The sequence below is a fragment of the Anolis carolinensis genome, chromosome 5, assembly GCF_035594765.1.
Source record: "Anolis carolinensis isolate JA03-04 chromosome 5, rAnoCar3.1.pri, whole genome shotgun sequence".
Classification (NCBI taxonomy): domain Eukaryota; kingdom Metazoa; phylum Chordata; class Lepidosauria; order Squamata; family Dactyloidae; genus Anolis; species Anolis carolinensis.
Window position 1 is genome coordinate 2,874,110 of NC_085845.1, and position 23,740 is coordinate 2,897,849.

Consider the following 23,740-nt stretch of genomic DNA (forward strand, 5'->3'; position numbering starts at 1 on the left):
AGTTTTCATCACAAACCAGCATAACTAAACAAACTGTGAATCCTATCAAGAATTTCTTATTACTACCATTATTTCCATGTACAACACTCTATGGTACGTACATTTACCGATCTGCTCTGATGTTCTGTTTGGCAGACATGCTTCCAAACAAAAACTTTTCTAGGTCTTACTTTCGGGGGAGGCCTTATATTTAGCAATTCAGCAAAACCTCTACTAGGTCTTATTTTCTGGGCATGTCTTATTTTAGGGGAAACAGGGTAGTAGCAATGGTGAGGCCTCGGACCTTATTTTAGTTCTTGCGGACCAGTGGCCGTCCACGGACCACAGTGATAGAGGAAGAAGAGGACAAAGGAGGGAGAGAAGAGGAGGAAGGAAGGAAAAGGGAGATAATGATACAATACGGGGAAAGGAAGGAGAAGAAAAGAAGAAGAAAAGGAGGAGGAAAATGATAGAAGATGGTGAGAAAGACAACAAATGGTGGGAGAGGAAGAAGAGGATGAGAAAGGACCCATCCTCCCCATGCGCTCAGGTTGCGAGCGCCGGCTGCCAATTATGTCACTACGCTTCACAGATCAATTGGCATAAATGTTAAATTTAAAACGCAGCATTTTGAAGAGGGGGAAAAAAACCCTCGTTCTCCCCCTCGCTCCCCCAAAAGCGCCGATGACAAGAGTCTCCTTCTCGTTTCCCGGCTCTGAAAACTGAGCTCCGCTGACAGCTCTCAGCTCCTCTGACAGGTCTGGATGCGGGCCGATTTGGGTGTCAACCTGATCGCTAACTCAAATTTGTGTTTAACTTTTTTTGCAAAGTTAATTACAGATTACCACCCAAATGTTAAACATAAATAAGGACACCTTTCCCCCTCTTTACGCTGGGAACCATGCCATTGCCGCGCTCAAAGATATAATTACTGGGAAGTCCATATGTCTCGAGCAAAGCGGCCCAGAAGGGATCCGCGAGGCATGCCGGCGCCGCCGATGCGCAGCCGCTCTCCGATAAATAAAGAAGGAAGGAGAGAAAGAAGAGCAAGGAAGGAAGGAAAAGCAAGAGGGAAGGGAGAAGCCACTCCTGGGTGTCAGCTTTTAAAGTCTGATTTCAATGCATTTGAATTATCTGTGTGTTGTTTATTAACAGTCTATAGGAGTCTTAGGAGACCACAAGCTGAACATCAGCCAAGAACATGATGTGGCAGCAAAAAAGGCCAATGCAATTCTGGGCTGCATCAATAGGAGAATAGTGTCTAGAACTGGCTGTTAGGAATTGTGGGAATTGAAGTCCAAAACTACCTAGGCCTTGGCCATTCCATGCACTTTATCACCTTTAGTCGTTCCCATCCCTAGCCAACCAAAGAATATGCATTTTTAGATTTCCATTCCCCTTAAAATGGCCCATGGCCTATGCTGCTTGACCACAGATTGGGATTACTGTCTATGTTTTAAGTTATTTTAACTTTTGTGAGAAGTGTTATTATATTGTGATTTTATTGTGTTACTGTTTTTATTGATGTAATACTGTTTTGGGCTTGTCCCAGTGTAAGCTGCCCCGAGTCCTTCGGGAGATGGAGCGGGGTATAAATAAAGTTATTATTATTATTGACACAACGACGTTGTATGACACAGCAAACAAGATAGATATGCTGGATTTCGTTTCACAAAACCACAAGTCGAACACTTCCCAAGTGTCTAGGACTGTGTGATGTATTTTCGGATGATGCGCGCAGATCCCAGCAGGGTGGCCTTTTGCAGTTGGCAGATCGTAATTTTGTCAATGTCTATTGTTTCCAAATGCCGGCTGAGATCTTTTGGCACGGCACCCAGTGTGCCCATCACCACCGGGACCACCTGCACTGGTTTCTGCCAGAGTCTTTGAAGTTCAATCTTGAGGTCCTGAGAGCGGCTGAGTTTTTCCTGTTGTTTTTCGTCAATGCGACTGTCACCTGGGATGGTGACATCAATGATCCAAACCTTTTTCTTTTCCACAACTGTGATGTCCGGTGTGTTGTGTTCCAGAACTTTGTCAGTCTGGATTCAGAAGTCCCACAGTATCTTTGCGTGTTCATTTTCCCCGACCTTTGCTGGTTTGTGATCCCACCAGTTCTTTGCTGCTGGGAGGTGATACTTGAGGCATAGGTTCCAATGGATCATTTGGGCCACATAGTTGTGCCTCTGTTTGTAGTCTGTCTGTGCAATTTTCTTACAGCAGCTGAGGATATGATCAATGGTTTCGTCAGCTTCCTTGCACAGTCTGCATTTTGGGTCATCAGCTGATTTTTCGATCTTGGCCTTAATTGCATTTGTTCTGATGGCTTGCTCCTGGGCTGCAAGGATATTATTAAATTATATAAATTATTATTATTATTATTATTATTATTATTATTATTAAAACACGTGGAGGGCCCAAGTTTGCCCATGCCTGCTATATAGGAAAGTCAGAGCCTAGCTATCTAACTATCTGTCTCTCTGGAGACATCTTGTCTCTCTCCATGCTTACAGGAGGAGAGCAAATTAGAGGGCTAAGAGGCTTGCCATGTGGCTAGAAACTTTGAATAAAAGGAGACGTATCCCTGAAAAGTATCAGACTGACAAGTAAAAGTAGGAGGAGAGAATAGAGATAGACAGACACGGAATCCTTAATGAGGACTATACACTTGTAGAATCATAGAATCATAGAATAGTAGAGTTGGAAGAGACCTCATGGGCCATCCAGTCCAACCCCTGCTAAGAAGCAGGAAATCGCATTCAAAGCACCCCCGACAGATGGCCATCCAGCCTCTGCTTAAAAGTCTCCAAAGAAGGAGCCTCCACCACGGCCCCCGGGAGAGAGTTCCACTGTCGAACAGCCCTTCTCACAGTGAGGAAGTTCTTCCTGATGTTCAGGTGGAATCTCCTTTCCTGTAGTTTGAAGCCATTGTTCCCTTGTGTCCTAGTCTGCAGGGCAGCAAAAAACAAACTTGCTCCCTCCTCCCTATGACTTCCCTTCACGTATTTGTACATGGCCATCATGTCTCCTCTCAGCCTTCTCTTCTGCAGGCTAAACATGCCCAGCTCTTTAAGCCGCTCCTCATAGGGCTTGTTCTCCAGACCCTTGTGAAGGATGTGGCTGAGCTCCAACAACAAACATTGCATAATTGGGACGAGATGTTAAAATACTTACAATAGGAGTTCCAAAGGGAATGTAACCTGGGAGGAGAAGAGAAAGAGACACACGTTAATACAGGGAGACCCCTCCTGTTCTCCCTCCATGCTGAACTAAATGAACTGGAAGGAACCATAGCACGAAGGACAGATCGGACACTGTGTTTGGTAAAACAAAATATTTTATTGGTAGACAAAATGGATCTCTTTTCCTCTTATTGCCACTATGAAGTCTCTTGTGAGGAAAGAGATCTTTAAGTCTATGCAGTTCTGGATAGATCAGGGGTCCCCAAACTAAGGCCCGGGGGCCGGATGCGGCCCTCCAAGGTCATTGACCTGGCCCCCACCCTCAGTTTTAGACTTAGGCTCGCCCAAAGTCTGAAATGACTTGAAGGTACACAACAACAAAAATCCTACTTAACTTGACTATCTCCTTGGCCAGAAGCAGGCCCACACTTCCCACTGAAATCCTGAAAGATTTACAGTATGTTGGTTAAAACTGTTTTTGTTTTTAAATATTGTATTGTTCTTTCATTTACTAATATTGTGCTACGGTAATAATATAATATATTGTGTATACATATAATATTTATAATAACTTATTTATTTATTTATTTATTTATTACAGTATTTCTACCCCCATCCTTCTCACCCAATAGGGGACTCAGGGTGGCTAATAATAATAATACAATATAATAATATTGTATAATATAATAATATAAATTATATATTATATATTAAATGTACTGTAATATTACTCATAATATTACGGTATACTGGTATAGTGCAATATGTTAATATATAATGCTAATATTGTACTATGCTAATAATATAATATATTGTATGTACACTAGCTATGCCCGGCCACGCGTTGCTGTGGCGTTGTCTGGTGGTGTTGGTGAGAAATTGTTGAGTTAGTGGTGGTATTGAATGTCTGTTGTATGGTTGTCTTTATGTTTAGTATGCATTTGGTTGTTTGTGTACTGTGAAAGTGGTGAGGGTAGAGGGGGTCTATGTCCCTGTGTAGTGTTGTATAGTATTTATACGTTGTCCATGTGTTGTGAATGCTTGGATTGTGTCCTTCTGCATAGTAGAAAGGGTTGGGCTGGATGGCCCTTAGGGGTCTCTCCAAACTCTTGTGCCTGTCCCCTGGGCTAAGTGGGTTGCTAGGGGACCAAGTGGGTGGAACTTAGCCTTGTAACTGGCAGCAATTGGATAAAAACAATTATTCCTCTCCCTCTAATTAGGACTTTATTTTTCTTTTCTTTTTGTTGTATCAACCTAGAGCCGTGGATGATGGGTTGTGTTGTCAAATTTCGAAGTTGGGGGGCCTGTAGTTTTGTTGTTTTGTCCGCTGCCCTGATGCCATCACTCTTTTATATATATATAGATACAACTTGCAAGCTGCTCTGAGTCCCCTTCGGGGTGAGAGGGTGGGGTATAAATGTAGCAAATAAATAAATAAATAAATGTTGTTGTTTTTTTGGGGGGGGGGGGCGTTTACACTGCAAATAAGATATGTGCAGTGTGCTTAGGAATTCGTCCGTTTTTTAAAAAAAAAAATGATAATTCGGCCCCTCAACAATCTGAGGGACCATGAACCGGCCTCCTCTGCCTCCTCGTGGCATGACACCTCCGAACCCACAACCGTTAGTCCATTAGTCTCAGTGCATCTGCAGGGCTGTCACAGAATCATAAAATCATAGGTTGGATGAAACCCTAAAGGCCATTCAGTCCAACTCCCTGCCTTGCAGCATAACACCATCAAAGTCATCCCAAGAGATGGCCATAAAACCTCGGTTTAAAAACCTCAAGAGAAGGAAACTCCACTGCCGAACAGCTCTTCTTATAGCCAGGCAATTCTTCCTAATGTCTAGGTGGAATCTCCTTTCCTACAATTTGAATCCTTAGCTCCATTGTGTTCTAGTCTCCGGAGCAGGAGAAACATCTAAGGGGAATGTCCCATAGTTAGATGTCTTTACACTAATGTCCGCAGCATGGGAAATAAACAAGATGAACTGGAACTCTTACCATGATAAAACAGTTGTAATAGGCGTAACTGAAACCTGGTGGGACAAGTCCTATAACTGGAATGTAGAAATGTAGGGGTGTACCCAGGGCTGGCCCTAGGTCATTTTCAAGTGTAAGCGAACAGAATTTCGGTGACCCCCCCCCCCCAAACCAATCACTGAAAAATAAAAGCATTGGATAAGCGAAAATGTTGGATAATAAGGAGGGATTAAGGAAAAGCCCATTAAATATATAATATATTGTATATACATATAATGTTGATAATAATATTATAATGTAATACAATATTATACTAATAATACAGTAGAGTCTCACTTATCCAACATAAACGGGCCGACAGAACGTTGGATAAGCGAATATGTTGGACAATAAGGAGGGATTAAGGAAAAGCCTATTAAACATCAAATTAGGTTATGATTTTGCAAATTAAGCACCAAAACATCATGTTATACAACAAATTTGACAGAAAAAGTAGTTCAATACGCAGTAATGCTATCTAGTAATTACTGTATTTACAAATTTAGCACCAAAATATCACAATATATTGAAAACATTGACTACAAAAATGCGTTGGATAATCCAGAACGTTGGATAAGCGAGTGTTGGATAAGTGAGACTCTACTGTAATACAATATAGTAATATTCATTATATATTATATATTAAATGTAATATTACTAATAATATTACCCTATAATGATACAGTACAATATAGTAATTTAATGCTTATATTGTGCTATGCTAATAATATATTGTATGTTCATTTGATTTGTAAGCTGCTCTGAGTTCCCTTCAGGGTGAGAAGAGCGGGATATAAATGTAGTAAATAAATAAACAAATAAACAAACAAACATCAAATTACATTATTTTTCAAATTAAGCAGCAAAACATCATGTTTTACAACAAATCAACAGAAAAAGCAGTTCAATACATGGTAATGTTATGTAGGAATTACTATATTTGCGAATTTAGCACCAAACATTGAACTGAGATATAGGGCAGTGTGGACTGAGATAACTCAGTTCAAAGCAGATATTGTGGGTTATTCTGCTTTGACATTCTGGGTTATATGGCTGTGTGGAAGAGTCCTGAGTTCCTTGTGCCGGAACGAGGGATCCCTTCCCGACTCTGCACCTGGGGATGGAGGCCGGAGGGTCCGTGGGTCTTACCTGACATTCGGAAAGGCATGAAAATTGTCTCATTTGTGTCCGGGTGGATGATGGCCTACAAGAGAAGAAGGAAAGAGTGAAGCATGTGGGAGGGGAACGTGGGGAGGCATAGCCTTTGCTAGATGAGGAAACCAACCTTTCTGGACCAAAGGGAATGGAAGTCCCACCCTCGCGGGCTTTTTGCTTCTTGCAAAGTGGCCTTAAATTAACTTTGGCTTTGCAACAAACAAACACGCAACAATTTCAAGAAGAATACAAACCCTTATGGAATTTATAAAGAAACAGAAGAACATTATTACAAGGGGATTTGTTGACTACAAACATTATTATTACCCTATATATACATTTTGTATTCTTTATTTACCCCACATTTAAGAGACTTTGGATACTTGATGTGTTATTACCCCCTAATTAGATTTGGACTGTTTACATAGAAATACACAAACTTTGTGTAATGTTTAAAAAGGGAGGAAAGGGTGATAGTGAAACATACTAAAAATAGTCAATGCTTGCCTACACAATACTAATTTACTAACCTTACTTCTGGGCATGCCTTTCTTTTCAGCCATTGCACAGGTTGGTTATACAGTAGAGTCTCACTTATCCAACACTCGCTTATCCAATGTTCTGGATTATCCAACGCATTTTTGTAGTCAATGTTTTCAATATATTGTGATATTTTGGTGCTAAATTCATAAATACAGTAATTACTACATAGCATTACTGTGTATTGGACTACTTTTTCTGCCAAATTTGTTGTCTAACATGATGTTTTGGTGCTTCATTTGTAAAATCATAACCTAATTTGATGTTTAATAGGCTTTTCCTTAATGCCTCCTTATTATCCAACATATTCGCTTATCCAACATTCTGCTGGCCCGTTTATGTTGGATAAGTGAGACTCTACTGTAATTATAACAATATAATTATTCTAATTATTGTTGTCATGCTGGTTCTCTTTGGCCACAACGGCCTCCTTCAGATGAAAGCAAGTTGTTCTTGCAGAAAAAGTTTTAATGAATTTCAACTGTGGATTTTTAATACTGTTATGTTTAATTCTGTTTTAATGTTTGCATATCTGTATATTTTAAATTACACTTTACATTATATTTAACTTTGAATGTGTTTTAATTGGTTTTTAAATGGTAATTTTTAAGACTGTTTATATTTATTCTTATCTCAATGTTTGCATGTGTATGTTTAAAATTGTTTGATGATGCTTTTCTGTTTATCTGCTTTGAGTCTCCTGTGGGGGAGGTAAAGTGAGGTGTAAATAAATATAATAATAATATTTTAAATTATGTAGTCATACTTTTAATTTTAAGCCGCTTTGAGTCTCCTTCAGGGAGATAAAGCAGGATGATGATAATAATAATAATAATAATAATAATAATAATAATAATAATAATGCTGCACACATAATCCAAAAATACCCCACAAAATACATTTCGTATTTTGTGATACGAAATCCAGCATATAGATCTCGTTTGTTGTGTCATACTATGTCTTTGTGTCAATAATAATAATAATAATAATAATAATAATAATAATAATGGATTTTAACTGTGAATTTTAATGCTTGTATGTTTAATTATGTTTTAATGTTTGCATATATGTATATTTTAAATTATGTGGTTATACTTATAATTGTAAGCCACTTTGAGTCTCATTATTATTATTGTTGTTGTTGTTGTTGTTGTTGTTATTATTATTATTATTATTATTATTATTATTATTATTATTAGACAATAAATTAGACAGCAAATGGAAAATAAAAAATTAGGGTGCATCTATACTGTGGATGAATCCCCTTCAATTGACTTGGTTCAATGCTTATTATGAAATCCTGGAAGCTGTAGTTTTACAAGGTCTTGAGCCTTTAATACCAAAGAAGCTTGATGCCTCTACAAACTACAGGTCCCAGCATTGCATAGCATTGATCTATGACAATTAAAATTACAGGTGTCATTTCTCAAAGAGGAGCTCCAGGCACAACTTGGCTTTGGCTCAGCACAAAGATGACTGTATGACACGAATCTAATGCGCACCTTAATTTTGGCAAGGTCATTTAGCCCAAAAAGATGAGCGTTAGATTGGAGTAAATAGGGTAAAGGCCCGAAGGCATGTGCTCCGTCGTGCACACTTTCTGCAAGGCTGTCAAACAGAAAAGCAATGGCATTCATGCCTGAGATTCCTATGGCAAAACAAAGAAGCAACGGCAACATAAAGTGATTTACCTGTTTTATTTTTTGCGCTCTCCAAAGCTAGAAAGACAAGAGACACCAATGTTATTTCTGATGGAAGGTAATATTCAGCTAAGTGGGTCTCTAGATCAAGCATTTGCAAACTTTGACCCTCCAGGTGTTTTGGACTGCAACTCCCACAATCCCTAACAGCCTACCGGCTGTTAGGGATTGTGGGAGTTGCAGTCCAAAACACCTGGAGGGCCAAAGTTTGCAAATGCTTGATCTAGTGAAAGTAAAATTCCAATTAATATGGATTATAACTAATTAAAAACTTACTATTAAACAGGCTATAAACACAGCATCATCAACATGCTTCCTAATTTTGTTTTGTTTTTTTAAAAGTTTCCAAAGTCTGGCTGGACCAGAAAAGTTTAAATCTACAGCTTTCAAAATGTTACCTGCATTGATTTTATCATAGACTGCCCGTAGATCTTTCAGTTTGCCGCAGGATACCGTGTTTCCCCGAAAATAAGACAGTGTCTTATATTAATTTTTGCTCCCAAAGTTGCTCTAGGTCTTATTTTCAGGGGATGTCTTATTTTTCCATGAAGAAGAATTCACATTTATTTTTGAACAAAAAAATGAACATTTATTATATACTGTACAGTAGTTGTCATCACAAACCAGCAGAACCAAACTGTGAATCCTATCACGAATTTCTTGTTACTCCCATTATTTCCATGTATCTCTATGGTAGGTACATTTACCGATCCTGCATGCTCTGGTGTCCTGTTCGTTGGGCATGCTTCGAAACAAAAACTTTGCTAGGTCTTACTTTCAGGGGAGGCCTTATATTTAGCAATTCAGCAAAATCTCTACTAGGTCTTATTTTTTGGGGAATGTCTTATTTTAGGGGAAACAAGGTATACACGCTTTAGCAACTTAACAGTTTGTGGATGTCCGTTCCTGAAGGCATTGTGTCTTATGCCAGTGAATGCTTGGGGGCATCCTTTGCTGGGAGGTGTTCGCTGGCCCTGATTGTTTCGTGCCTGGAATTCCCCTGTTTTCTGAGTGTTGTTCTTTATTTACTATCCTGGTTTTAGAGGTTTTTTTAAATACTGGTAGCCAGATTGAGTTCATTTTCATGGTTTCCTCCTTTTTGTTGAAATAAAAAGCAACGCTCAAAAGACGGGAATTCCAGACAGGAAAGAAACAGGGTCAGCTAACACCTCCCAACAAAGGATTCCCCAAGGCAGGAAGCAGCCAGGCTTTGGAGCTGAAAGGCTATTTAGTGCTAATCAAGCTGGCCAAGGGCAACATTCACAGTTGCCTCCAATTACAAGAGTTCTTTTTTTCTCACAACCTGGACATTATTCCACAGGGATATATATAAACCCTGCTTGCCTAGTTTCCAACAGAACTCACAACCTCCGAGGATGCCTGCCATAGATGTGGGCGAAATGTCAGGAGAGAATGCTTCTGGAACATGGCCATACAGCCCGGAAAACTTACAGCAACCCAAAGAAAATATTGTTTCCTGTACAGAAAATACTGTTTTCTGCACAAGCAACCACATACGAAATTTGTATTTCCCTGATTCTAAGGCACACTTTCCCCATAGATACATCTCTCTCACTCCAGAGACCATTACCATTACTACTACTACTATTATTACTACACTAGAGACCGTTATTATTATGTAACAACATTTGAAACATTTTCTATTCCTGGTTTGAAAGTGTTATTTCCTGTTTAATTGTGTAGTCCTGACTTTGAAAGTACAGTAGTTGTTCTACTCCAGAAACTTCATTTTTGTGGCTGAAACTGTGTTGAATTGGTTTAGGCTCGATGATGAGATATTCATTGAAAAACTACGGAAAAATGTGCTAGAGCAGGATGTCCCACCCGCAGAGACAAAGTTTTTGCAGTTTGATAAACATTTCCCATGTTTTTATAATACAACCAATTAGAAAATGACATTTATAACCAACGAACAAATATATTGTTACATAATGTTATTGACAATAAATCTACATTGAAGTACAAACACAAAACCATGCACCTACTCGCACAGTAAACAAACAAAAAGCAAGAAAATAGGCTCACCACCAGATGGTTTTTATCCTTTTTTATTCTACTCCTTTTAGATGATATTATATAACAATGCTCATACAAACACCCATCTAATTCATAAATCCTAAACCTGGCATTTGCCCCCATTGCTGCTGTGAAAAGGTAATAAAGCCCCACTCAATCTTTCTTGAAATTGATCAAATATTTCTCCTTGATGGAAATGGGAAATGGTGGTGCAACAGATTAAAGCGTTGAACAGTTGAATCTGCTGACCTAAAGGTTGGCAGTTTGAAGCTGCGGGTCAGGGTGAGTTCCCGCTGTCAGCCCTAGCTCCTGCTAACCTAGCAGTTCGAAAACATGCAAATGTGGATAGATAAATAGGTACTGCTTCAGCTGGAAGGTAATAAAGGTGCCCATGCAGCCATGCCTGTCTACGGACAACAGGCTCCTCGGCTTCGAAATGGAACAAGAGCACCTCCCCATGGCCAGAGTTGAGCACCGCCTCCAGAAAGCCAGAGATGAAAGGGGAAGACTTTGTTCTGTGTATTGGTATGTCATTGCCATTCCACTGTATTAAAAGCATTGCATGTTGCCTATCTGTGTATGTTGTCATCCGCTCTGAGTCCCCTTGGGGAGATAGAGCGGAATATAAATAAAGTGTATTTTAATTATTATTGATCAGAATGGTCAGTTTATCTATCTTGGGTCATTTGCAGATCTTAGTCATTCTTCTTGGACTCAACAGACTCTGCAAAAGTAACTTTTCCACACTTCAGCATAAGAGTCTGAACAGCTGTCGGGAGTGTTTCAGAGAAAGCAAGCAACCCCCAAAACAAGGCAAACATTCTAAAGTATTTTTAATTCTAATTTTTAGAAATTTCTTTAATGCAAATGAAGGAGCTTCAAATGCACAAACACCAAGAAAAGATATGCACAACACACAAACACACATGTTAAAGTCACTGAATTGAGGGTGGAGGGATGAACATATTTGATAAAATGTGCAAATCGATGTGCATATTAGATTAAAATGTGTAAAAAATGTGCACAAATTTGCACAAATTCCTAACAATGGCTCATGACCTGATTCTCAACTAGGGCAGAGGAAGAAGGGGGCTGTTGGGTTTGCTCTGTATCCTGAGATTCTATGGTAACACACAGATTAAAGATGTTGTTGTTGTTGTTGTTGTTGTTGTTGTCGTTATCACTACACAATGCAACACGATTTTTGTTCCTGGGCTATAAATGTCATTTACTAATTGATTCTATCACAAAAACATGAGAAAAGTTGATTAAACTGCAAAAACTTTGTCTTTGCAGGAGGGACATCCTGCTATAGCACATTTTGCTCTAGTTTTTCAATGAATATCTCATCACGAGTCTCAACCAATTTAACCTAGTTTGTGGCAGCCACAAAAACAATGTTTCTGGAATAGAACAACTGCTTTCAAAGTAAAGACTGCACAATTAGACGGGAAATAACACTTTCAAACCAGGAACAGAATTTCGTTTTCAAATTTTGTTACTTGTTGTTGTTTTTGTTGTTGTTGTTCCAGATTAAAATAATTACACATTTCAGATGAAAGCATATGAAGCAGGAGACCATCTTAAAACAGAACCACAGCTTGGAAGAGTCCATAAGGACCATCCAGCCCTATCCCATTGCTTTGGCCTTTTTAGCTGCCGCACCACACATTTGTCTCACGTTCAGCTAGTCATTTACTAAGATTCATAAATCCCTTTCACTGAGAGCATTTTCAAGCCAAGTGTCACCCATCTTATATCTGTGCATTTCATTTTTATTGCCAAAGTGTATTACAATAGGGTTGCTGTGAGTTTTCCGGACTGTATGGCCATGTTCCAGAAGCATTCTCACCTGACATTTTGCCCATATCAATGGTAGGCATCCTCAGTTTGGAACATCCCAGAAAACTCACAGCAACCCAGTGATTCCAGCCATGAAATCCTTCAACAACATATTGAACATCTCTACAGGGAGAAACTGTTTCAAGCTGAGAAAGAATGCCTGCTATAGATGTGGGTGAAACGTCAGGAGAGAATGCTTCTGGAACATGGCCAGACAGCCTGGAAAACTCACAGCAACCCAGTGATTCTGGCTATGAAAGCCTTCAACAACACATTGTATTACCATACATTTTCTCCCTGGATGGATTTCTTTGTGAGTTTTGACACAGCGTTCTAATTTGCCCAGATCATTTCAGTTCTGGACCCGGTCCCTCTGTGGCATCATCTATCTCTCCCAATTTTGTATCATCTGCAAATTTGATACGTGTCCCCTTTATTTTACCGTCCAAGTAATTAGGCTGCAGACATTTCAATGCACACGCAATCTAGCAAAATAAATGAGGACCTCCAGGTTTTAATCTGCAGCCACAACTTGACTTGGTTCCAGAAGAAACCACAGTGCTGGTACCAATCTGAAGGACGGATTTCAGTACAATAAACCCAGGCTGTGGATGAGCATGTGTGTGTGTCTCTGTGTGTTGTGTAGAAAGTCTTTTCATGTAAAAATACGAGGTGCATTCAAAAAGTATCCAGCTATTGTTTTGTGTGTAAACAAATGGAGATAGGGAGGTGTGGTTTGGTGCTGGTATGTAGGCAATCCTAATGTGTATGCTTGGATTTTATTCCTGCCTGCAGAAGCTGTCAGTAGCCAGCAGACAGCTGATAAGTGAGGAAGCGCAAGTGAGCGCCGTCTCATTTTCATTTTTGACACATTGACAGAAAAACTTGAACAACACTACTGCGGGATGCTGGTACGTGACTTATAGTTTTCCAATCATGAGCTCCCTGAAATACTGCACACTGGACAAACAAATGCCGCAGCAACAAGCAAAGATAGCAGAGTCCATTCACATCGGAGTATAGCTCATCAGCTTCTCAGCAGAGCACAATTGTTCCTTCTGACCGTCTTCTTGCAAATGGTGTAATAAACTCACAGGATTCAATCATCATACAAAACAACAGTTGCACTATTTACAGCTGTACAAATCAGGATACATCAATCCACAAACAGGCTTATACTTAGAAAACCAGACTCACTCAACAGTGACAAAGAGCATATGATGAGAGATCACAAAGAGAGAAGAGAAAGAGTGAGCATTTCACTTTCCTTTTATAGCCACCTGGCGACTTGTCATCACTAAGGGGCAAATGAATGCTGCAGCCTCCAGTCATACATCTCACATGATTATGGCACCTCCATTTCTGCAATGCCTTCTGGTATTTCATCATACCCTCTCTCAGTCAGTATCTAGGTACAGTGTTCCCTCACTTATCGCGGGGGTTAGGTTCCAGGACCACCCACAATAAGTGAAAATCTGCAAAGTAGGAGAACTATATTTATTTTAATATTGATACATTATTTTAGTAATTATACACTCTTTTAAGTCTTTATCAACCCATCGTGTGTTGATAAATCGCCTCCTTCTCCTCCCGTTGCTGCTTGGGCTCCCGTTGCCACTTGGGCTCCTTTTCTCTCCCTTCGGCTTCTCCTTCCTCCCTTCCTTAGACTGTAAATTGTAATTTTTTATGATTTATAATAGTCTTTTAGAGTTTATTGAAAAACCGCAAAACAGCGAATCCACAAAAAATGAACTGCGAAGTAGTGCGGGAACACTGTTATCCATCAGAAGTGTATTTTACACATGGATTAAATTCTCAGGCATTTGAATCCAACAATTTTTGTGCAAAGCTTGGCGATTCCCAAGTGGAAACCATCCGCAAGATTCAACAAGCCTTCGGGGATGAAGCAATGAGCACCACACAGATAAAGGAGTGGTACAACCACTCCAAAGATTTCTGCACATCAGTGGAGAGTGATGCATGTTCTGCTAAGGTCCTCAACATATAGATATGAGATTGTCATTGACCGAGTGAGGATTCTAGTGATGCAGCATTGTGGAATCACCATCAGAGAACTTGTAGACGAGGCCACCAGCATCAGCATGGGATCCGTTTATTTAATTTTGACTGAGGATATGGGCTTCAGGAGAATCTCAGACAAGTTTATGCCAACAATACAGCAGAAGCAACTTCATTTGGAGACTGGACATGTTGCAGACCGTGATTCCAACTTCTTCAACACAGAAACCAAGTTGCAGTCATCACAATAGAAGCATCCAACATCTCTAAAGTCAAAAAAGCAAGGCGGGTCCACAGTAATGTCAAAGTCATGCTGACCATCTTCTTTGACTCCAGTGGCAAATTCATCACGAGTACGCATCACATGGCACAACCATCACCAAGGAAGGTGTACTCCCCTTCAGGGGAGATAAGCAGGGTATAAATAAATATAATAATAATACCAAAAGGTTCTGGGTCGCCTTCATAATGCTGTGAGACACAAATGGCCAGACCCGTGGGTAACGGACAATTAGCAGCTCCATCACGATAATGCACTCACCTATTCTTAATAATAATAATAATAATAATAATAATAATAATAATAATAATAATAATAACTGCTTTATTTTTCTATCCCACTTCCATCTCCCCAATGGGCACTCGTGGCTGCTAACACAGGGCGAAACCTGAAGAACAATAAAACAACTGAACAGATTAAAAACAGCATATTGGAATAAATAAAACACAGTTAAAATCAGATATATATAAAATCCAATACAATAACAATAAAAGATAAAATAAAATAAAACATAAAATAATGAGAAGCAAAGACCACCAGTTTGGAGAACGGAGTAACATGGGAGGGCGATTAAACGAAAGTGCAATGATACATTATGTGGTGCCTTTGGGGCAAAAAGAACAAAGTGCATTTGATAAAGAGTCTCCTGGCCAAACACATCACACTGGAACTTCGTCAGGCTTATTATTATTATTATTATTATTATTATTACCCCACTTTATCTCTCCCAAAGGAGACTCAAAACACGGCTCCGTGGGACTTCTGGCTTTTCCCCAAGCTGAAAATGCCTCTAAAAGGAATCAGATTTCAGTCCAGAGAAGACATTTTGCAGAATGCGATGGACCAGATATGCTCCATCTCAAAAGAAGAGTTTTAGCGCTGTTCCTGACCGTGGCAGAACCGTTGGGAGAAGTGTATGACAGCCCAAGGCATCTCCTTTGAAGGAGATTAGTGTAAAATTGTTATACCTTAATACAAATAAAGGTTAGTTACTTTTTGAACACACGTCGTATATCACGTCTTAGTCGTGTCGTACTCAGCATCTCGCCAGAGGAACTACATTTCTCACCCCACTTGCACTCACTCCGGTTTCAGCGTAAGGTTTCCACTTTCCACAGGCGTGCGCATGGCACGGAGGCCCTGCCGTTTTTGCAAAGGGCCGAGTGATGCTTAAGCGAGAGACTGGAGGAAGGGAAGTCCAGTTTACTGCAAATAGACCCCTTTGCTCTTCATCAACAGTGTCAAGATAAGCAGAGGCCATTATTCCGCTCAAAGGGACGCCGTCAGGCCTGGAGAAGATGCGTCCGTCCCCGCTGTGTCTGTGCCATCCCTTCCTGCTGCTAAGATGATTGAAGGGCAGCCCAGGGATAAACAGGCCCCCAATTAGGGCAGTGGGCTCTTTCGCACGTCAGCAAGGGGCAAAATGGAACCATTCGAAGCCGAGAGGGAGCGGGCAAGGGTGCACTAAAAGGATATCAAGCCCTTCCTCTTCTTCCTCTTCCTCCCGTTCCAGTGTTGGCCATATAGCCAACACTGGAACAGGCACATGGAGACACACATATTGCGCAGAACAGCCTGACCAATGGCACAGCCTTGTGGGTCTCTCTTGCACCCGAGACTGCCCCGTTTCACAAGGGAAAGCGCTGGTGTTAAACGGATGGAGATTTCCATTTAGCTGTTCCAGGGTCACCGAGGTGAGGCTTAATTTTCAGAAAACAGAGGTGAGGGAATCATAGAATTGGAAGAAACCACAAGGGAAAGGGTGATGATTGTTGCTGCACAGGTTCGTGAAATGATTTATAGTTTCCAAATCACAATCTCCCTGAATTGCTGCGCTCTGGATAGCAAGTGTCCCAGAAGCAAGGAAAATACAGCAAAAACAGCAGAGTCCAACTGCAAGCATCTGTTTACACTATTTAGTAAACTCACAGATTCAGGTTTTCATCCAAAATATCAAAGGTTTTAATCTTCACCGTTGCAATATATACAAATGTACAATCAGATCCACTTTCAGGATTGTACTTACAAATGATCAGAATATCAGAGAGTCACATGAGGATGGATAGATACTCACACCGAGTCCCACAGGAGAGAGGAAGATGGATTATTTCATCCTCCTTATTTAAGGGCCGGGCTGTGGCACAGCTGGTTAGTAGCCAGCTTGAATAAATCACTACTTCATGAGTTCGAAGCCAGCCCGCATCAGATTGAGTGCCCAACCATTTTTTAAAAAATAGCCCAGCTCATTGTTGACCTAAGCAACCCGAAAGACAGTTGCATTTGTCAAGTAGGAAATTTAGGTACCACTTATGTGGGGAGGCTAATTTAACGAATTTACAACACCATAAAAATCATCCAGGAATTGGAAGTAATCCATCACGGACTCGGTGTCACAGTGGATAATGAAGCAGCAGCTCCCCCTTGTGACCGGAATTGAGCACACCTTCATGAAGCCTGGAAACTGGAAAATGTTAAATTGCCTCTGTGTCTTCATCTCTATCTGTGTCTGTATGTCATATGGCATTGAATGTTTGCCATGTAAGTGTACATTGTGATCTTCCCTGAGTCCCCTTCGGGGTGAGAAAGAAGGGCAGAATATAAATACTGTAAATAAATATAGCCGCCTGCTAATAGATCATCAGTAAAGGCTGATGCAACACCTTTGCAATAACCCTCACATGGTTACAACTCAGCCATTACCACATTATCTTAGGTATTGCATAACAACATTTACAGTCATTACCCAAGTACGATCAATATTCCACATGTTCATCAAGCACAGTGGTTCTCAACCTGTGGGTCCCCAGGTGTTTTGGCCTACAACTCCCAGAATTCCCAGCCAGTTTAAAAGCTGTTAGCATTTCTGGGAGTTGAAGGTCAAAACATCTGGGGACCCACAGGTTGAAAACGACTGATCAAACAGTATTTTTATATTATTAAATGGGTGCCATGTCTACCTAGCAATGGTGACACTGGCGCCAGGATGCTGCAGCGAGAGACATACCTGGGAAGTTCTTTCATAAACAGCACACGTTTGCATGGTCAGAGACAATGATTCTATAAGTTAAGGAAGTCGGAAACAACTGCTCTTTACATTAAGGAAGAAAAACAATATCTGCCCGGAACTTATGTAGTTTCAGCAAGTCGTAGCTGAATAATAAGTTATCAAAACAATCAAGAACAACAACAGAAGAAAATTTCCTACATAAAGAGACACTTTCCTCTTGGAAAAGTGTGTCCGATCTGTGAGGAACGCTCAGCCTATTCACCCGTCTCCTTCCAAGACGGCCTGAATGAAAAAAAAAAGTGGGGAATATGTATGTTGAATGTATGTGGAATGAAAGCTTAGTAAATGTGAATGTTCCCCTTTGTCTGTGTAACCAATATCGCTATTATAAAACGAGTACTGGGTCTGTGTGTTTACTTCTTTCTCTGAAAGTGCCTGATGTATTCTGTCCCACTGAAAACAGATTAAAGAACATGTTAAGGTTCAAAAAGTATTCATGATAAATATACGCCCATTCATGATAAATATACGCCTTTTAGCTCTAGGTAGAAATAACTACTCCTTTTGCAAATATGGCCAGTGTAACTCATGGGCAATAAACCTTTCTCTGCAAAAATAAACAAACCAGTGACTTACATCTTTGTTGGTGACTCCGGGGGCCAAAGTCCCATGCTTATAGTCCTCCAGCAACTGGACAGCTTCTTTAAGACGGCTCTGAAGACAGAAAAAGAAAAGTGGCACTGCTATCAGTATAAGGATTGATGCAATGAAAAACAAAAAAATCCCTTTCAATCCACTTTAGGTATCAAGAAAACAGTTGGGTCTATTTCGCTGGCCTATTAAAGCTAGCCTAAGACTATGGGATATTTTCTGGGATACAAATTAGAACAGGTTTCCTTAAACCAGGCATAGACACACTTGGGCCCTCACTCCAGGTGATTTGGACCTCAACTCCCACAACTCCTAGGCTGTTAGGAATTGTAGGAGTTGCAGTCCAAAACACCTGGAAGAAGGGCCCAAGTTTGCCCATGCCCACTGTAAACAGACCAGTGTTTTGCATGCATATTGTTGCACCGACTTCTATTTTTGGAACACCTTTCTGCAAGGAAATACAAGCACAGATTTCAGGTTTTGCAGGGAGACTGGAAAGTGACTGATGTGGTCTCTTTCCTTCAGCACCATGAAAAGAGGAATATTCTCCCACCAGCAGAGAGGAGATGGAATAAGGCAGGCATAAGGGGGTGCTGTATCATGTTTGGAGTATTGCAATACTGTTGTATTTAATGGTTTAAAGGACTCATAGAATCATAGAGTCTTAGCCATTCGTTATTAACAGTTTTATGTTTAATTATCTTTTACTGTTTATATGCTGTAGTTTTTAAATTGTAAACAGTGGGTTTTTTTAATGTTGTTAGCTGCTTTGAATCTTGTTTAAGAGAGGAAAATTGGATGAGAAGAAGAAGAGAAAAAGGAAGGAAGGAAGGAAGGAAACCTTAACTTATGAGTGACCCAACTTACGAGATTTTAGAGATATGAGCCCTTGCTCAGTAATTTTTTTGCTTTGACATGTGAGCCAAGATTTGAATTACCAGCGAGCGCAGTATGATGCCACCTGCCGTCTTAATTAAGCAGGGCGTTAACAGAGCAGCCAGGAAAGCTCCTTGTTCTCGTCCTTACTGCTGTTATTTCTGCAAAAAATCCCAGGACTTTGGGAGACTGTAAGAAAGAAAGCTTTGGGAGTCTATCACCAGACTTCTATCCTGATTAAAATAGGCAGATACACAGATACTTGTGTAGGTCATCGCAGAATAATTTTACTAAAGTTTCCCACTCATAGCAGGAAAAGGAAACTTATGCTATTGGCTTATAACCTTCCAATTCTCTTTCTTTCCCTGAGAATAAATCATGACGTCAAGGCATTAGACCCAAGTGCCCATTAGGATTGAAGCACATCCAATAGAAGCTTCTTATAGTGGCACTAAATCAACTGATAGATACAGTAGAGTCTCACTTATCCAACACTCGCTTATCCAACATTCTGGATTATCCAACGCATTTTTGTAGTCAATGTTTTCAATACATCATGATATTTTAGTGCTAAATTCGTAAATACAGTAATTACTACATAGCATTACTGCATATTGAATTACTTTTTCTGTCGAATTTGTTGTATAACATGATGTTTTGGTACTTAATTTGTAAAATCATAACCTAATTTGATGTTTAATAGGCTTTTCCTTAATGCCTCCTTATTATCCAACATATTCACTTATCCAACATTCTGCCGGCCCGTTTATGTTGGATAAGTGAGACTCTACTGTACTAGAATTTACTTTGGAACATTTGAAGCAAAGAGGAACAGTTCTAGCCAATCAAAATAATGTTAATAAGGAAATATTTCTTTACATTCTCTTTTATTATGTATTATTATTTTTATACTTTATTCATTAAACACATAATAAAAACATAGGTGTTATTTTTGGGGAGCTGGAACAGATTAATCACATTTCAATGGGAAATCTGATTTGACATAACAGCAATTTGAATTATGAGCTTGGTAATAGAAGAAATGAAACTCGTAAGTCAAGGTATCACTGTATTTGAAAGAATGTCAAAGATGGATAAAGCTTGTTTTCAGTGTTGACAAAGGCTTTCATGGTCGGAATCATAGGGTTGTTGTGTGTTTTTTCGGTCTATATGGCCATGTTCCAGAAGCATTCTCTCCTGATGTTTTGCCCACATCTATGGCAGGCATCCTCAGAGGTTGTGAGGTATATGCCTGCCATAGATGTGGGCGAAACGTCAGGAGAGAATGCTTCTGGAACATGGCCATACAGATCGAAAAACACACAACAACCCATCTTGTTTTCTGCTGCCTCGGAGACTGAGACAAAATGAAGCCATGGATTCAAATTGCAGGAAAAGGGACTCCAGCATTAGGAAGAACTCCCAAAGAGTTGTTTAACTGGGGAATGTGAAGCTGCCTAGAAGTCTGCTGGATTTTTCTTCTCTGGAAATTCTTCAGCAAAGACTGCATGGCCATCTGTCATGAGGGCTTTGATTATGCCTTCCCGCCTGGCAGAAGGGAATTGGACTGGATGGGGATGGGGTCTTTTCCTATTCTACAATAATAAGTAAGAAAAAACAGAAGTGGAAACAACTGGGGGTTGGACTGGATGGCCCCTGGGTGTCCCTTCTATCTCTAGGATTATTCTAAATGGCACCAAGTAGTTGACAACAAAGCCACTCTCAGCCACGGAGCGCCTGCCAAAGAAGTGAATGGTTACTAAGGAGTTTGGGAAAATGACCCAATTTCACATCACAAAAGCAAACCCGGCAAAAAGGGCCTGCTTAGTGTTTTGGGAACGATTTGTGCTTGCTATTTCAGAATTGCAACTGGGGGGGAGTGGATAGACATTGGAATTGCAAACAATAAGGGCTGCCTTGCGAGAGAAGGGCATGGGACATAATGTGCTCCTCTGAATGAAAAACGTGGAAGGGAGGGAAAGAAAAATCAATGAATGCTTCTGGGATGTATTTCCCTCCCCAACTCAAAACCGTATTGAATACATCTCGGGGAGTTACTATAACAACCTTGGCTGGAGCCCATCTTAAAAGTTGAACAGGAAAAAAAATACTGCAAACAAAATGAGGAGAAAGATCAGCCTTGGCTTGAGACGTCTGTGGATATCCAATAATTGCTGGAAATCAAGTCCTCCATGAAGAAATAATGATGCAGAAGGGATGGATTTGAAAACAAGGAAGGGTTCAACAAGGACAGGTCCTGAATGCTCCCACTCCTGGCCTTTTTGCTTGATGCCAAACGGCTGCAGGATCAGGATCCAGAAATGGCCTTAGCATTGGAGAGAGCTGACTGGCCAGCTGAATGAGCAATGGATTCAAATGGCAGGAAAAGAGATTCCACCTGAACATTAGGTTCTTCCTAACACTGTGTAACATCATTTCTGTTCCTGGGTGATAAGCTGGTAAAAACCTGGTCATGGGGCCAAGCTTTTGGGCAGTAAGCAATACAATGAATGATCAAGGATGATGTGCAATAGATAGGACATTCGGAACGGCCTGGACCACGATTGCTGGATTATGTGATTTTAATGTGATATTGATATGTTTTTAATTCTACGTTTTAATGTTAAATGATATTGTTGTTTCATTATTTAATTGAGTCTTGTATGTTACTATTATTGTGTTAGGTCTTTGTATATAAGGCATTTAATTTTGCCATAATTATGTTGGAAACCGCTTTGAATCCCCATTGGGGGAGAAAAGCGGTATAGGAATGAAGTAAACAAATGAATAAATTATACATGTCATTTCCTAATTGGTTCTATCATAAAAACACAGGAAAAGTTTATTAAACTGCAAAAACTTTGTTTCTGTGGGAGAGACATATAACAATAACAACAACAACAACAACAACTTTATTTTTATAACCCGCCTCCATCTCCCTGAAAGGACTTGGAGCGGCTTACATGGGGACAAAACCCGGAAAACAAGTATACAAGATATAAAATATCACAAAACAAAACACATAACTACAATACAATAAAAGCAATTAAACCACAGAATAAAAGCATCAAAAGACCAAGAAGTCGGATAAATAGAACTGCAAGGGAAGGCCTTGTTCAAAACGCAGGACTATAGGACCAGAAAGGGAATAAAGTACTGGAGGTCAGGCCAGTAAAAAAAATGGACTGGACAGTGATAAATTATGAGCTGACCTATAGTTTAAAAGCGCTTTGAAACATCCTGCTATAGCACATTTCGTTATAGTTTTTCAATGACTATTTCATAGAGTCAACCAATTCAACATAATTTGTACCACAAAAATGAAGTTTCTGGAGTAGAACAACTACTTTCAAAATAAATACTGCACAATTAAACAGGAAATAACACTTTCAAAGCAGGAACAGATTGTTACATAGTGTAGTTGACACTAATCTGCTGCTGCCTGGGACTCTGGCAGAGTCTCCTTCTCTGGATGTGTTGCACGCTCTGGCCTGAATTCACCTTTACACCCAGCACCACACAAGAGTCCAGGAGTAAACAGTTAATTGACGAAAACCAATATAAAAAGGCGAGGTTAAAAGCAATGTCCAAAAAGCAATAGGAAAAAGGCTTTTAAAAGGCAATAGTCCAAACATCAAAGTTCTGTTCAAAAGTGACAAGGTACATGCAAAAACCAGGAATCAAAACATAGATATAAATCCATAACCAGGAACTTCTTCCAAAACAGCAATACATGAACTATGAGCACAAGACTTTCTCAAAGAACTTAGACATAGACTTGAACGTGGAACAAGAACAAGACCCAAGATCCAAAAGATTGTTGCACAACCAAAGCTATACAGATTAATCCAAGAAAATCTTAGGCATAAAACAAGGTTCCTTAATACATGACATAGTCCCATGAACTTGATTACAGGATAACCCAAGAAAGCAAGAGCTGCTTCTAACTCAAACGAGACGTTGCTTTGACAAAGATTCCTCTCTCAGCAGACTGTTATAATAGCATTACATGAAGACATTCCTTTGCCCTTTGACCTCTCTCTTATTTGCTATTCCAAGACTTCTGCAAACTCCCCTAAATTCCAAACAGCTGGCTCAATCCAGAGTATCGTCAAGGCCAAACTGCTAGTTAGTGTTATCAGGCTGGGAACTGCTCTCCCTTCCTGCTTCTTGCACCTGGGAAACATCAGCATCAACAACACCATTTCATCCCGTGGGAAAGCCTCCTTGTTCCCCAACTTCCACAGCAGGAACACACCCTGCACCTGAATCCCATAATTCCCATCAGAGTCATCTTGAAACTCATCCTGAACCATGAATCCCTCCATCTTGAACCTGTATCCCAAAATCCTCATCAGAGTCAATCTGAGGCTGAGTCACAACACCCAGTCGCACCATCCATCCATCTGCTTCCATTAAAACCAGTAGCAATCCCACCACAGCGCCATTG

At 40.1% G+C, this 23,740-nt stretch overlaps 1 protein-coding gene across 4 annotated transcripts in view; it reads right to left on the reverse strand.

The window, feature by feature from the left end:
* sfxn5 (sideroflexin 5) overlaps nucleotides 1-23,740 on the reverse strand; it is a 129,824-nt gene that overhangs the window by 91,837 nt on the left and 14,247 nt on the right. For all 4 annotated transcript variants that reach the window (XR_010006523.1, XR_507685.3, XM_062981929.1 and 1 more), the window contains exons 3-6: nucleotides 18,400-18,477; nucleotides 8,570-8,596; nucleotides 6,333-6,387; nucleotides 3,154-3,179 (exon numbers count right to left, since the gene is read on the reverse strand). Coding sequence is in view for 2 of the 4 variants with exons in the window: in XM_062981929.1 (XP_062837999.1) it covers nucleotides 3,154-3,179; nucleotides 6,333-6,387; nucleotides 8,570-8,596; nucleotides 18,400-18,477 (186 nt within the window). In the remaining 2 variants the exon portion in view is untranslated. The remainder of the gene's footprint in view (nucleotides 1-3,153; nucleotides 3,180-6,332; nucleotides 6,388-8,569; nucleotides 8,597-18,399; nucleotides 18,478-23,740) is intronic.